Below are 15,599 nucleotides of genomic sequence, written 5' to 3' on the forward strand. Positions count from 1 at the left end.
AAATCTGCCAGAGGCAGAAAAGGAAAAGTAATAAATACTTTCAATTTTTTTTTAAGCTTACACTCATGAACCCTCAGCTTTATGTTGTTAGTAGGAAGTATTCCTGTACTTTGATTCACATCTCATGTGAGGAGCTCAGGCTTCTTTCACAACCTGAGATGGTGGTGTTCAGCAGTCCCTTAGTCCACCTTGCTATACCACACCCAAGGCTTTCCTTTGTCCTGGCACCAAGTCAGTCATTTGCTTCCTCCAGTTTTCTTCTGACCTCTTATGCAGCTTGACCTACTGCCCTTTAGATTCCAGTTCCCACGAACAGCTGGAAAACAGCCTTGCTTCCTGGTCTCCCCATCTGCTAACATTGTAAACAGGTTCTCCTCCTCAGGGACTGTTGCTCTCCCTGTCATCAGTCCAAGCAAACAATCAGCCCATCTCCAATCTCCTTTTCCTCTTCAAAGTTTTGTAGCTATCATCTCCTGAAACAAGTCCCACCCTTCCTATAAGGCATATTTAGAACATAGAACAATTACAGCACAATTCAGGCCCTTCAGCCCACAAAGCTGTGCCAAACATGTCCCTACCCTAGAAATGACTAGGCTTACCCATAGCCCTCTATTTTACTGAGCTCCATATACCTATCTAACAGTCTCTTGAAAGACCCTATCGTATCAGCCTCCACCACCATTTCCGGCAGCCCATTCCACGCACTCACCACTCTCTGAATAAAAAACTTACCCCTGACATCTCCTCTATATCTACTCCCCAGCACCTTAAACCTACGTCTTCTTGTGGCCACCAATTCAGCCCTGGGGAAAAGCCTCTGACTATCTACCCTATCAAGACCTCTCATCATCTTATACACCTCAATCAGGTCCCCCCTCATCCTCTGTCTCTCCAAGGAGAAAAGGCCGAGTTCCCTCAACCTGCTTTCATAAGGCATGCTCTGCATTCCAGGCAGCATCCTTGTAAATCTCCTCTACACCCTCTCTATGGCTTCCACATCTTTCCTGTAGTGAGGCGACCAGAACTAAGCACAATACTCCAAGTGGGGTCTAACCAGGGACCTATATAGCTGCAACAATACCTCACGGCTCCTAAATTCAATTCCCCTATTGATGAAGGACAATACACTATATATATTTGAACAAATTCAATCATATTTCTGCCTCTGCTACTACACTGAGATAGTCCAAAGACAAATAGCATTCTCTGTGACTAATACTGTTGAACACCCTAGAGGTTTGTGCTTGATGAACCACCCCAGCCTCTGATGCCCATCCTCCACTGCTGGATCATGACAAAATCTTCATTTCATTCAATGAATTTACGTAGGGGGGATTTTGCCAGTAATCGGAGTTGGAGCCCTTTGATTCAGAAGCTCATTTTCATTGAATATTGAGTCATGACTCACTTGGCTGGTCCACTCTCTTTTGATTTTCAATCCCCCTCATCTGCAACAGTTGGCCATTTCCTCCAGCCCTGGTGGTGTAATTATCCACCAATAACACTGGTGTTTACATGGGTTAGAGTGTTGAACTCTTGTGTGTTATTGAAGATTGGTTTTATTTAAATATTTGCTCCTTGTCCTTCTCTGAAACATGGTAAAGTCCAAGAGTGTTTATGCAGGAAAGATGCTAGAAGTATGTTTCCCCTGGCTTAAGATTCTTGGACTGGAAGTGTAGACTCTGGGTAACTCACTCATTCACATAAATCAAGCCAAGAGCTTAAGAATAGAAGTAAAAGTAATAGTAGGTTATCTAACCTCTCAAGCTCGATCTACCATTCAGTAAGATCATGCTGATCTAATCCTGGTCTTGGTTCCACTTTCCTGCATGTTTCCCATAATCACCTACTCCCCTATAGACCAACAATGTACTTATCTCAACCTCAAATATATTCAATGATTCAGCATCCACAGCTGTCTGGGGTAGAGAATTTCTGGGAATCACAACCCTCTGAGAAGAAATTCCTTCTCACTTCCAACAAATGGGCGACTCCTTTTTTCCTGAAAATATGTCCCTATTTCCAGTTTCCTGTGCAAAGGGATCATTCTCCCAGCATCTCCCGTCCAAGCCATTCAAGATCTTGTGTTTAAATTTTGTGTCTCCTTTTAAACTCCGATGAGTATAGCCCATTGCTGAAGAGAAACTTCTTCACTCAGAGGAGCTGAGAATCTTTGGAATTTAATGTCCTAGAATGGGTGAGAATGTATGGCGAGTATATTTTACAAGCATCCTCAACAGAATAACTTTTTATGCTGGAGGAACTCGGAGGGTTAGGCAGCATCTGTGGAGGCAGGAGGATGGTTGATCTGCATCAGGATTGGTACAGGGTCTCGACCCAAGGCGTTGGCTGTCCCTTTATCCCATCTAGGATGACTAGAGTCAGAGTAGGACAGCTCAGGGTTAAAGGAGAAAACATGTGCCTGGAGGTGGATGGCAGAAAAACAGAAGCCATCATGTTTACCTTCTGCATTAATGTCTGTAACCTTGCCACTGATTTCATGCCCCACTCTAGGCAATGTCCCTGGCTAAACAACAGTTTTCACATGCCGAGCCCTACAGCACAAAGACCAGCCACTTTCACCTCCAGTAACATTGTGTTCCCTTCATCACATTCCTTCTACTGAAGCCTTCATCTGTTTGCGTCACCCCCAGACCCAATAATGCCTGTACCAGCAACCCATCCTACACTTGAGCCCATCAAATCTCTGCTGTTCAGGTTTGCTCTTATCTACCTTGTCTGTCAGTCCAGTGACCTCGATGTAAAACCTTCAAGTTTAAGTCCCTTCCAAGTTTCATGACTCCTCATCGCCGCAATCTTCTACAGAACCACAGCCTCAGTCAACAAAAACTTCTCATTCCTCCAACTCTGGCCCACTGCAATGCTTGCCTGTCAACCTGTGCTCAATCCCACCACCAACTACCCCCACAAACTCCTCCAATAGCACGTGTGGCCTCTGCTCAGAAATGTTCCCCCTTATTTTGCTGTTCCCTCTCCACCCTCAAGAAATGCACCTCCCTGATAAAACTTACCAGCTCCTTCCTTGGCTCTACCTAATTTGTCTGGTTTCTCCTCCATGGTTATTTTTGGGGTTAAATTGCAGTACATTAACATAACTGCAGACGTGCAGTCTTCCCTTAAATTATAATAAAATTATCCAGAGATTTATCATAATGGAAAAGATTAATCCAAAGAAAAAAAATCAATTTTGATCATTTAAGTACTGATTTTGTCTAATCTGAAGATATCTGTGAATGTTTAACTATTTCAGTACAGAGCCTGCACTAGAGAGGGGGAAAATACATGTTCAAGTTCAGAAAATGAATCTTAAAATATTACATTTCTAGTCCTCGTGTCTCTGTGAAACTAATTTCTGTAACTTCATTTATTTCTAAGTCCTTAGATAGATTAACTTTTAATGAACATTAAAATGTGACAGTTTTAATTTACTGAGATATTAGTAAAGGCAGGCACGGTAGCAGAGTGGTTAGCATAATGCTTTACAGTGCCAGAGACCCGGGTTCAATTCCGGCCACTGTCTGTAAGGAGTTTGTACGTTCTCCCCGTGTCTGCGTGGGTTTCCTCCCACATTCCAAAGACATACAGGTTAGGAAGTTGTGGGCATTCTATGTTGGTGCCGGAAGCGTGGCGACACTTGCAGGCTGCCCCCCAAAAAAAAAATCACTACGCAAGAGATGTACTTCACTGTGTGTACGTACGGGTAGGTTAATTTGGGGTTTAAAATGGGCGGTGCAGACTCGTTGGGCCAGAAGGGCCTGTTACCACGCTGTAAATAAAATTTTTTTAAAAATTTAAAATTTTAATTTATCTTATCTAAATATCACAAAGTTCCAAACTCCAAGTATTTTTTGTAAAACACGCCCAACTGCGGAGATCAGCAGGATCACAGAAAGGGGGAAAAAGGAAACGGCAAAAAAAGGAACGGTCATTCCCAAACAAAAGTCATAAAATCTGCAGTTATAAAACAAATCTTACATGGGACTGTTGTTCCAAACCGCATGGGGTTCATTACGATGAGCCTGTTCTTCAAGCTCCGTCTCCCCACACCTTGAGCTCCTATCAACACCAGAGTCTTCCTCTGAAAGGGTGGCATCCTCGCTACTTCCTCATAGATCATGATTTCATGCCGATCAAATTCTTGTTGTTAACCGACAAAAACAAAACAAAAATCAAATGTTCTTCAGTGTACATTTTTAACAATATGGAGGACATACATAGAATTAAAATCACACTGATTATTATTAAGAACATGCAAGTCCTTGGTATCAATGCCATTTGCTACAAACAGAACCAAATAAAATCATCCAACTTGTATTGGTTTCTGATTAATTCTCACATTATTTCTATATCCCAGTCCAGTTCTGATCTTTGCCTCCCACATCGATCCAAAGTAGTCCAATGTAACCGTTGGAATCAACACCTCATCTTTCCTCTGGGCACTTTGCAGCTTTTCAGACTCAACATTTAAGTTCAATGATTTCTGCTAATAATTCTACTCTTCCCATTAACAATCCCTCAATGTTGTCCTTTATCTTAAACCTCATTAATAGCCTTTTTTATCTTGCACCCTCACCTTCCACTGTTTCACTTCACCTTCCCCATCTCATTGTAAAAGGTTCCATGATGCTATTCAAGGTGTAGGAAGAGAATTCACCAACTGTCTTAGTCAATATTTATTCTTTAATCAACACTTCTTTTCACAAAAAGATAATCTGATCATTTATTTCAATGCTACGAGGCCAGGCCGTGCGCTACTTGGTTACCACTTCTCCTTGCATTTCAACGGACTACAGTTCCAAAGTGCTCCAATAGCTTTGAAACAGTGAGATGTTGGAGGTTGTGCAAGGCCAATAAACATGTCTTTAACATATACATTACCCAATTTAAGACCACTTGGTTTGCATTGTAAACAGAGTTCAATGTTCCATAGATTTTGCTGATTTGTGTTCTGCAGTATCTGGGCACGTGTACTTCGTCCAAACCCACAAAACCTCGGTTCAAATTTTGGTGTTGAGATGTGTGTGATAATTTACTGTCACAGAAGGGCTGGGCACTCACCTAAGCATTAACTTTTCAGCTTAGTGACGTACCTACGCTGCACAATATTAAACCATAAGATAGCAACTTCTTCATCAGGCCCTCAGGATAGAGAAGTTTATTGTCGTGGACACACATACCCAGGGTATAAATGCCATGAAAATTAGCTTTTTGCAGCAGCAGCACAGTACATTACTCACATAAATTACATAAACTTAAATTAACATAAATTACACACAACTTACACAACAGAATAAATAAAAATAAACATAACATCAGTGCAAGTTGAGGGAAATATAGTCCAAGGTAGAATTAGGGTTCTTCAGGTGGGTTCAAGAACCTGACGGCAGTGGGGAAGAAACTGCTGTTGAACCTTGAGGTGTGGGTCTTCAGGATCCTGTACCTCCTTGCCTTAATGACAGATGACTTGTTTCCACTCTGATGAGCTCTGAGGTGACAGATAAGGCCTTTGTGGGTACTACAGACTTCCTTCCACAGATGGGGCAGGAGGTGCCTGATGGGGCAAACAGGTGGATAGTTTGTGAGCTCATGTGCTCCTTCTGCCCTTTATGCAGGGACTGAAGGTTCTCAATACCATCCCTAATGCTGCTTCTCCACTTCAAGTGGAGAAGGGCCAGAGGTTCCCAGAAGTTGGTGGGGATGATGCATTTCTTCAAGGCGACTTTCAAAATCAGATTTATTATCACTGACATATGATGTGAAATTTTTTGTTTTGCAACAGCAGCAAAGACATAAAGATCCATTAATTACAAAATTAAAGTGTGAAAAAAGGGAATAATGAGGTAGAGTTCATGGGTCATTCAGAAATCTGATGGTGGAGGAGAAGAAGCTGTTCATAAATCATTGAGTTTGGGTCTTCAGGCTCCCGTACCTCCTCCCCAATGGTAGTAACGAGAAGGGGGCATGTCCCAGATGGTGAGGGTCCTTAGTGATGGATGCTGTCTTCTTGAGGCACCACCTCTTGAAGATGTCCTTGATGGTGGGGAGGGTTGTGTCTGTGATGGAGCTGGCTGAGTTTATAACCTTAAAACTTTTCTTCTGTCTGCTGAGTAACCCCTTCCTGTTGCAGAATTCAGAACAGAGAATCAGTTTTGACAGTCTGACATCAGGCATGGAATGACATGGCCTGCCTCACATTGTCATCACTGACATCGGTTCACATACTCTCCCAACGAATTTCAGGGATTTGTGGAGGCAGCATTGGTAGTACTTTTCAAGTGCCTCAAGATGCCTGCTGTAAGTAGTCCAGATCTCAGAGGCATTTGGAAGAGGAGGGATCACTGCTGCCCAGTAGACGTTGAGGTCTGGGGTCTTGATGTTCAAACACTTTTTCCTCAGTTGGCCAACAGCTGCACTGGCTTTCTAAAGGCAATGATGAATTTCATCATCAGTTCTGCCTTTGCCAAGTGGTGGTTGCAAGATATGAAGTATTGCCACACATCTTTATTGTCAGAGAGCAGTGCTGTGCAGCAAGGGCAGGTTGACCTTTATCTTGGAGACGTTGGGTGCAAGGTCCATCCTCTTGAATGCTGCAGTGAATGAGTCAACAATGGCGTGGAGCTCATCTTCTCTAAGGTTGGCTTTGCTTTAGACCCATTGGTTAGTATCATGGCTTGTATGGCATTATTAAGCAAATGTAAAGCAGTGACGAATATTCATGATTAGGTGAATTTGAGGAGCATGTTATACAGTCCCTCCTGATTGATAGTGAAGCCAATAAAGGACACGTATGGTGACTGGTGCCACCTCCCTGCAATTCTCTTACTGTAGTTATGCAGTGAAGATCACATCCGCTGTGCCTCTCGATGGATGGGCTCCACACTGCCTTACAGGGAACAGTTGAACATTCTATGTGCTTCGCTGATTTGTGTTCTGCAACATTCAGGCATACCAAACATCAAATATGAAACCAAGTTTTGATGTCTTAGATTTGTCTGTTCTAAGACACTCCGATGCCTCTGCAGCCCAATATTTAACCATGAGGCAGCACAATGCAGTCTAACTTAGATATCTGTGTACTTTGCCAATGTGCTTTTTCAATCTCTTTGGAGTTGTAGAGAAAATGTTAGTATCATGGTTATGTTACTAAATCAGTTGCCAAAGGCTTGGTCTAATAGACCCGTAAGACAAGTTCAAGTGTCATAGAATCAGAGTCTCCTAACACAGAAACAGGCCCTTCGATCCACCAAGTCTTAAATAAAAGTGAGGATCTCAGTGATTGGTTTCAGTACATTAAAACGCTGTCAATGCGTCGTCTTAAGAAGCCAACCTGCTCAGTTTTCATAGGGGATGATACAATGTCATCCTTATCCATTCCAGCTCATTTATAACTTCAATCCAACTGTAAAGTCCCATTTTCCAATGGAATTAATTGCTACAAATAAGACAGCACCACATAATGCCATTATGGGAGCATCACAACAGGCTTCAATGTTTCATGGTGGCCCAGCATCACTCTTTCTAAACAAATATAGAGTGGGCAGTAATGTTATAATTACATTTTCAGGATGGCACAAGGCCAGCATCCATTGCCCATGCTTAATTGCCTGAAGTGATAGTGCCGGGTAGCCTCTTGAACAGCAGCAGACCTTCCACAATGCCACTGGATAGGGGGATCTAGGATTTTTACTCAGCAACAATGAAGGAAGAGTGTTACATTTCCAAGTGACAATGGCGTGCGATTTGGAAGGAAGTATGTAGGTAGTGGATGAAATAATCTCTTTCCTTAAATAATCCTGCCTGGATTAGAGAGTATGGATTATGAGGAGACTACAGGAGCTAGGGCTGTTCTCATTGGAGAGGAGGATGAGGGGAGACATGATAGAGGTGTACAAAATATTGACAGGAATAGATAGAGTGGACCTCTTTCCCAGGGCACCAATGCTCAAAACAAGAGGACATGGTTTGAAGGTAATGGGTGGGAAGTTCAAGGGAGATGTCAGAGGGAGGTTTTTCCACCCAGAGAGTGGTTGGTGCATGGAATGCGCTGCCTGGGGTGGTGGTGGAGGCTGATACATTGGACAAGTTCAAGAGATTGTTAGATAAGCATATGAAGGAATTTAAAATAGGGGGGGAATATGTGGGAGGAAGGGGTTAGATAGTCTTAGGTGTGGTTTGAAGGGCGGCACAACATGGTGGGCCGAAGGGCCTGTATTGTTCTATGGTATGGTTAAGGGGAAGACTTCAGATGTAACTTCAGTAGTGCATTGTACAATTGTGATAAGGGCTTCCCAACTTTCATACTCCAACCCAAGTTAAGTAAAAGCCAGCATCCATCAGCCTTCCTGATTTCCCTCTGCACCTGTCTGCCAGCTTCGAGTTTCATGTTCAAGGATCCCAAATCCCTTTGTGCTGCAGCTCTCTCCAGTATTTCTCCATTTACATAATGATCTTTTTTGTCATTCTTCCATCCAAAGTGCATAACCTCACACTGTGCTCCACTGGCCAAATTTTACCAATAACCCTCTTGTAAATAGGTTGTATACTGTTCACAGCTCACCTTTCCACCTACTTTCATGTGATCTGCAAATTTGGTTACAAATTCATCCACTTCCTTCCTTTAAAGTAATATTTTGTAAATGGCTGCAGTCCCAGCACTGGTCCTTGTGGCACCTCACTGGTTACAGGTTGCCAGCCTGAAAATTAACTTCTTGCCCCTACTCACTGTTTCCTACTAGTTAGGCAATCCTCAATCTAGATAACATAGATTACCTCCATCGACTTACCTGCATTTTTTGTTGTGAGATACATCATCTTTTTCTTCTTTTTACCAGTTATGATTCCACAAAATGGTCCTGATAAAAGATTGAAACAGAATTTGAGACAATTAATTAAATTTATTTTTCTCTTATATTCGCATTTATAAACACTTTACTATCAACCTCAAAGAAAAGCATTGAACAGCTCACCAGAGGAACCTGAAAGATCCCAGTCTCGTTTAACAAAGGCCTTTCTCTTTTCTTCCAACATCTGGCTGGGAATTAGACCTGCACTTCCTCCTCCCTTCATATGAAAAGCCTGAAATAAAACACAACTACTCCAATTATTTCATGTGAGTCATGGTACTCACAGAGTCAGAGAGTCACACAGCACAGAAGCATGCCTCTCAGCACACTGGCTCTGTACCCATTATCACACACCCGCTTACACTAATCCCATAGTTTGTCCTTCCCACATTCCGTCACTCACCCACTCGGGGCAATTTACAGTGACCAATTAACCTACCAACCCACACATCTTTGGGTTCTGGGATGAAACTTGAACATTTGGGGGAAACTCACACACAGGGAGAATGTGGAAACTTCTCACTGACAGCAGTGGAGGTCAGAATTGAACCCAGGTCACTACAGCTGTGAGGCAGTGGCTCTACTAGCTGCACCACCCAGCTGTGTCTGTGCATCCCCTTGGTGCTCACGTACAATCCACACTTACAAGTATAACCTTACAGTACATTCATGCTTGGGCTATGGAACATGCTTCGAAAAGGTCTTTTATCTTGAAAAAGGATCACTTATCCAAGATTGCAAATACCATTTTGAGCATGGCTGTTTCAGTAGTGCTCTTAATTGCTATATTGCTAATGAACATTTGCCAGTCATCTGTCTTTGCCTCTTGTTTAGCTTGGGTATGATGTGCTTTCAAACAAGCTACCATGTAACCCATCACTGAAGATGGGCCTGCCCAAATAATGCTTCAAGGGTCATCCTGCAGCTCAGTTTTCATCAGTTGTTCCCAGGGATGTTTCCTCTTCCATTCCATGCCATCTTCAGACCAAGCAACCCTTAAAGTCAGCATTCAATCCTATTAACTCTTCCTAACAAGACATCTTCTGTAAGCAAAACCTAAACTCTGGATTAGGAGATGACTGCATGCTTGGATTTTCAGAAATTCTTTGGCAAATTCCTACTTATAAAAAGTGATCAACAAAATTGAGGCCCATGAAATACACGTCAGTGGCTGCATGGATAAAAATTTGGCACAGGGTGAGCAGGTATAATTAAATGAATTGCTTGCCGCACTAAATGTTGGAAATCTTGTTTTAATACCAAGTAATAGAGAAGGGGGAAAAAAATGATAGAACTTTTATTTAGAAGGAATATAGGACACTTTTGATTTATACTCTTAATGACTCCTCACTCCAGGGGCACATTTTGCATTTTGACCATGATGCTGAGAAATATTTCCAAGAGATTGCGAGTAGGAGAGGGAGACCATGTCCAATGACATTAGTGAAACAAGGTGGCTTTCTAATTACAAAAATTCTGTTGCAAAATCCCAGATAAAATCTGTAGGATAAGTATGTATAAACATACAAATTAGGAGCACAACTGGGCTATTCAGCCCCTCTAACCAACTCTGCCAATAATTAAGTTTAGTAGAATATAGTTAAATAAAAAAAGTATTTTTAATAAAACAATTACACACAATGTGTAATTTTTATTAAAATTGTGTACATGGAAAATACAATTACACACAATGAATGGGATTCCGTTAAATAATTCATTGAAAAGCTTATAAAAGAAAGAATCAAAAGTGACCTCCTTTTGTCTAACATCTATGATCCGTATTTTAACTTAGCATTAAAGAGAAGTCAAATCCACCAGACAAAAAAAAAAACACCTAACATGCAACTGTGCTACTGCTACCTCATTGCCAAAATTAGAGCTACTATTGTTAAAAGAAAATCAAAAATTGTTATAATCGTTAAAATCTACACTAAAATGCAACCCCAGTAGCCTGTTTATAAATGTCTTTGTTATTGTAGAAGAACAACACTAGTGCAAGTGAAACTGTTCACCATGATTCCAGAAATTAAGGCATTTCAAAAATTGCTTTCCACCACTAGAAATCTTTGAAAGTTTCAAGATTATGAAAGGCATTGAGAAGAAAATGTCATTTTGACAAATGTCGATCTTAATATCTCTTTCCCCACACTGACGCTGCCCAACCTGCTGAATATTTCCAGAACTTTGCTTTTGCTTCAGATTTCTATCACCTACAGTTTTTTTTGCTTTTGAAGAGTTGGAAGTGGTCATTCTGAAGTTCGTGAATCATGGAGAGCTCTGCCAATAGGTAGCTACTGAGGGTCAGATGACACTTCCTAAATGGCAATTGCCTAAATGCTTAGAGGCATATAAATGCAGAGTGAGTGGGATTCCAGCTGAAAGGCCTGCATCAGTAAGTGGCATCCTTTTGTGCTATAAATTTTATAATTCATTTTCTAGTTTAGCATTCAAGGCAAAAATCAAATCCACCAAAAACAGCAAAATCTAGTTAAAAATGTAATTTTATGTCTGGCTAGAAAAATATATGCTTGCTTTAATGCTTTAGGATATTTTTAAATTTACATTTATTTTTACATATATATTTTTACATATATTTTAAATTTAGATGTACAAATTCCTCAACTGCAAGTGAAAGTAAAAGTTGAGCCAACCTGCCACCAGTTGAGATCTTCTCGATTCACAACTTGAAGGATGTCCCCTCTAGAAAACCTCAGTCCTGCATCTTTGCATGGGATTAAACTATCATTGGCTGGATTGTAATCAAAATGGCATTTCACAAAGACCTGAAACAGATTGTAATAAGATTATATTCTAACATGCTGCAAAGTTTAGCATTACTGAAAGTTGGTAAAATATCTGGCCCAAATGAACTGTATTCCAGGATTTCTGAAAGCAGCATTAAGAACAGAGAATGCAGGAAGTACTCAGTAAGTCAGACAGAATCTATAGAGAGAGAAACAGAGTTAACACTTCAGGCTGATGGCCTTTCATGAGAAAGGTGACAAATTAAAACTCAGATTTATACTGCAGAGAAGGGACAGATGGACAGAACCAACAGAAAGTCAATGACGGAGTGGAGACAAAGACAGACATCTTTTTATTCATTGTTTGGGATCAGGGTATTGTTGGCAAGGCCATCATTTACTGCCCACCCCAACTGCCCTTTAAGATCCAATGATGATCAAGGAGTGGCAATGTATTTTCAAGTCAGAACGTTGTGCAGCTTGGACAGAAACCTGCAGGTGGTGGTGCTCCCATACACCTGTTACCCTTGTCCTTGGTGGTAGAGGTCACAGATTTGGGAGGAGCTTTCAGAGTAGCCTGAGCAAATGCATTTTGTCGATGATACATACTGTATGCCTGTGGTGCAGGGAATGAATGTTTAAGGTGGTCAAAGGGGTTCTTTTAAATGTCAAACTCTCTCTTGTTGAGGTGGTCACTGACTCGCCCCTTCGTCTGAATAACATAAGCAGGAACACCCAAGCTCAGAGGATGGTGAGGCTCATTAACTGTCGATGATCTGACTGGACAAGATACAAATAGAAGGAGATGAATGAAAACAGAGGTCTGGAGGGAAGGAAAAGCGGAAAATAATTCAGTGAGATACAATGTGCATTCTTTTGCCTGAAATACAGGGAATTATTAGGTTAGGCAGAATCTATAGAGAGAGAACAGGAGTTAATGTTTTAAACTGATGATCGGAAATACTTGTCATCCGATACTGCAAACACCCCAGGGGAAGATGAAGGTCAAAGTCAGGTTTGTTGTCAAGTGCACAAGTACGTGTGTGCACAGGTGCAATGAAAAACTTAGTTGCAGCAGCATCACAGGCACATAGCATCAGATATACAACATTCACAAGAAAACAAACTAGACATAAATTATACAAAAGAAAAAAAAAAATCCCACTTGGTGCTAGAAGCCTGGAATGCTCTAATTGTCTTTCGTAGCCAATACAAGTGAACATTGTGGGATCTCCATGTGCCGCATATTTCTACAAACTATGATTTTAAACCTGCTCATGAAAACCATTCTGTACAAGCCTGTTGCAATTGTAAAAAAGATTTTGATGACCTACCATTAAAATATTTTAACATTTTGAATTTGCTGATTAATCTCCTTCATGACATTTCTTCCATTCTTGGAATGAAGTTTTAACTCAAAACCATATACTGAGCACTGGAAATTGATTAGGATCCCACTCAAATGAACCACCATTGAATGTACAATAAACCAGTTTACTTAGCAGCTGAGGAACTTCAGATGGAACAGAAACACAAGAGAGGCAAAGTCTGACATGGGAAACTTGAATCCCAGTTTTAATTGATGGTCCCACTAGAGTTTCTGTAGGAAATTATTGCTCAAATCAGCTCTGTTGAATTCTGCATCCAATGCTACAACAAATGCCATGGAAAGGGTAAAAATAAGCTGTGAGGGGATGTTTTGCATGCCTAAAGATTAAATATTACAATACTAAAACAGAATAAATGATAGTGGATTCATAAGAATTAAAGCACACCGATGAAGAGGGTATTACCAAACAAATTGAGAGGTAATGCTACAGCTATACAGGACCCTGGTCAGACCCCACTTGGAGTATTATGCTCAGTTCTGGTCACCTCACTACAGGAAGGATGTGGAAGCCATAGAAAAGGGTGCAGAAGACATTTACAAGGATGTTGCCTGGATTGGGGAGCATGCTTTATGAAAACAGGTTGAGCGAACTCGGCCTTTTCTCCTTGGAGTGACAGAGGATGAGAGGTGACCTAATAAAGGTGTATATAAGATGATAAGAGGCATTGATCATGTGGATAGTCAGAGGCTTTTTCCCAGGGCTGAAATGGTTGCCACAAGAGGACATATGTTTAAGATGCTGGGGAGTAGGTACAGAGGAGATGTCAGGGGTAAGTTTCTTTTACTCAGAGTGGTGAGTGCATGGAATGGGCTGCCGGCAACAGTGGTGGAGGCGGATACGATAGGGTCTTTTAAGAGACTTTTGGATAGGTACATGGAGCTGAGTAAAATAGAGGGCTATGGGTAAGCCTAGTAATTTCTAAGGTAGGGACATGTTTGGCACAACTTTGTGGGCCAAAGGGCGTTTTCTGTTTCTATGTTTCTAAACCAAACTAGAGACACCCAAAATATTGAAGCACAAGGCACAGATCCCTAGCACACGAGTGAGAGAGTTACTTTGGATTAAATTACCAAGTCAGGCAAAATCCTGAACAAATGCCACTTCCAGCTACCAATGCAATCCAAGTTTCATGAAGTTCTTGATCTGCATCGATGGATTCTTAACTCAACAATATTTAAACTCTTCTTTACACTGTATGGTTCCCTCAAGGTTTCTGTGCTTTTGCAGAAACCTACAAACCAACTGAAGCAGGTGAACAGACCAGACACTGGGAAAACATGAATGGCAGCAAGGAAGATCAAGTACCTGCCAAGGTAAAGAGGAGCACCTGCTCCCAAACCTTGTTGTTGGTGCCATTTTCTCCAGCAGTTCAAGCATTCAATATTAAATAGTGAATGAATAAAAGAGAAATTTAAATATAAACAAGTGCCAGGATCAAACATGGAATACAATGCTCAATAGAAAAACTAAAGAATTATTCCTACAAGTATACTTTCTTGACTTAATTGGGCACAAATTCTAACCATCCAAAGCAATGAATTTAATTACTACAAAATAAACTGTTAAATCCTTACCAATCTATATAGTACCTCTTTTTATACTGTTGAGCAGTGTCTCTTACCTGCAAGGGCAAAGGAGTTTCTTTGTAACTGGGCAAAATTTTAAACGAGATTCCACCACCGCAATCCTTCAACATTTCTTGCAGTACTTTTGGGTCAGATCCGACTTCAATGCCATTGACTTCTTTAATGATATCTCCCACATGGAGAAGACCTTGCCGGTCAATCATACCACCATGAAGAATCCTTGCGATTACCAGCTCACTATTCTCCACCCTAAAGGTAACACCCTACAAGGCAAATAAAATAATTGAAGTTGATTAGATGCCTTTGCTTGCTCAGCAATAAAAGTCAACACAAATGCATCCATTTAAGGAACAGGAGTTTGGAAAAAATTGGTTGCAAAATTTATCACTGCAACTAAGAAAATCTCTCCTCACACTACTGAAATATTAAGGTACAATAGCAGTGCTAAAAACAAAACATTTTTCTTTCAGCATAATAAATATGAAAATAATTATTTTGCTACAAAGACTTACTCATGGAATCAAAGTACATTCATCCCAACTGACTGAACCCAAATAATAGAACAGAGGTAAACTCAAAAATGGAATGCAGTGATTTTTCTGCCAGCCACATGGTGGTGGTGGGGTGGGGGTGGGAGAGAGAAGAGGAGAATTGCATTGCACCATAGAGACCAGAAGTACCCTTTAGTCATGTAATGATCACCATTAAAATTAGAAGGCTTAAAATAAATCACTACAGAATAAACAAAAAGACACCTTTCCATTCAACAAAAACCTTTGCCTTTTTCATTAACTAACGTTGGAGTTACAGTTTCTCCTTATTCTTTACTGAATTTTTAGCAAAGAGTTAGAAAAGGGACAGAGGGATTACTTCCCCTTCCACAAGTTCTAAAAAAGAAATTCTTTCATTAAATTGGTGTTATTTTTATTTGAAGATATGCCAGGATGTTTACATTTCAAAGAACATTTGTGGACCCAAAATGTTCCTTTAGAACTGCCTCCACCCTCCTGATGG

The 15,599-nt window shown here is 40.9% G+C and overlaps 1 protein-coding gene across 6 annotated transcripts in view; it reads right to left on the bottom strand.

Moving 5' to 3' along the window:
* LOC127570453 (protein PALS2-like) overlaps nt 1–15,599 on the bottom strand; it is a 105,100-nt gene that overhangs the window by 7,569 nt on the left and 81,932 nt on the right. For all 6 annotated transcript variants that reach the window (XM_052016060.1, XM_052016054.1, XM_052016056.1 and 3 more), the window contains 5 exons: nt 14,621–14,848; nt 11,516–11,647; nt 8,988–9,096; nt 8,805–8,873; nt 3,997–4,158 (listed from right to left, as the gene is read on the bottom strand). In XM_052016060.1, the coding sequence (XP_051872020.1) occupies nt 3,997–4,158; nt 8,805–8,873; nt 8,988–9,096; nt 11,516–11,647; nt 14,621–14,848 (700 nt within the window). The remainder of the gene's footprint in view (nt 1–3,996; nt 4,159–8,804; nt 8,874–8,987; nt 9,097–11,515; nt 11,648–14,620; nt 14,849–15,599) is intronic.

The sequence above is a fragment of the Pristis pectinata genome, chromosome 5, assembly GCF_009764475.1.
Source record: "Pristis pectinata isolate sPriPec2 chromosome 5, sPriPec2.1.pri, whole genome shotgun sequence".
Taxonomy (NCBI): Eukaryota; Metazoa; Chordata; class Chondrichthyes; order Rhinopristiformes; family Pristidae; genus Pristis; species Pristis pectinata.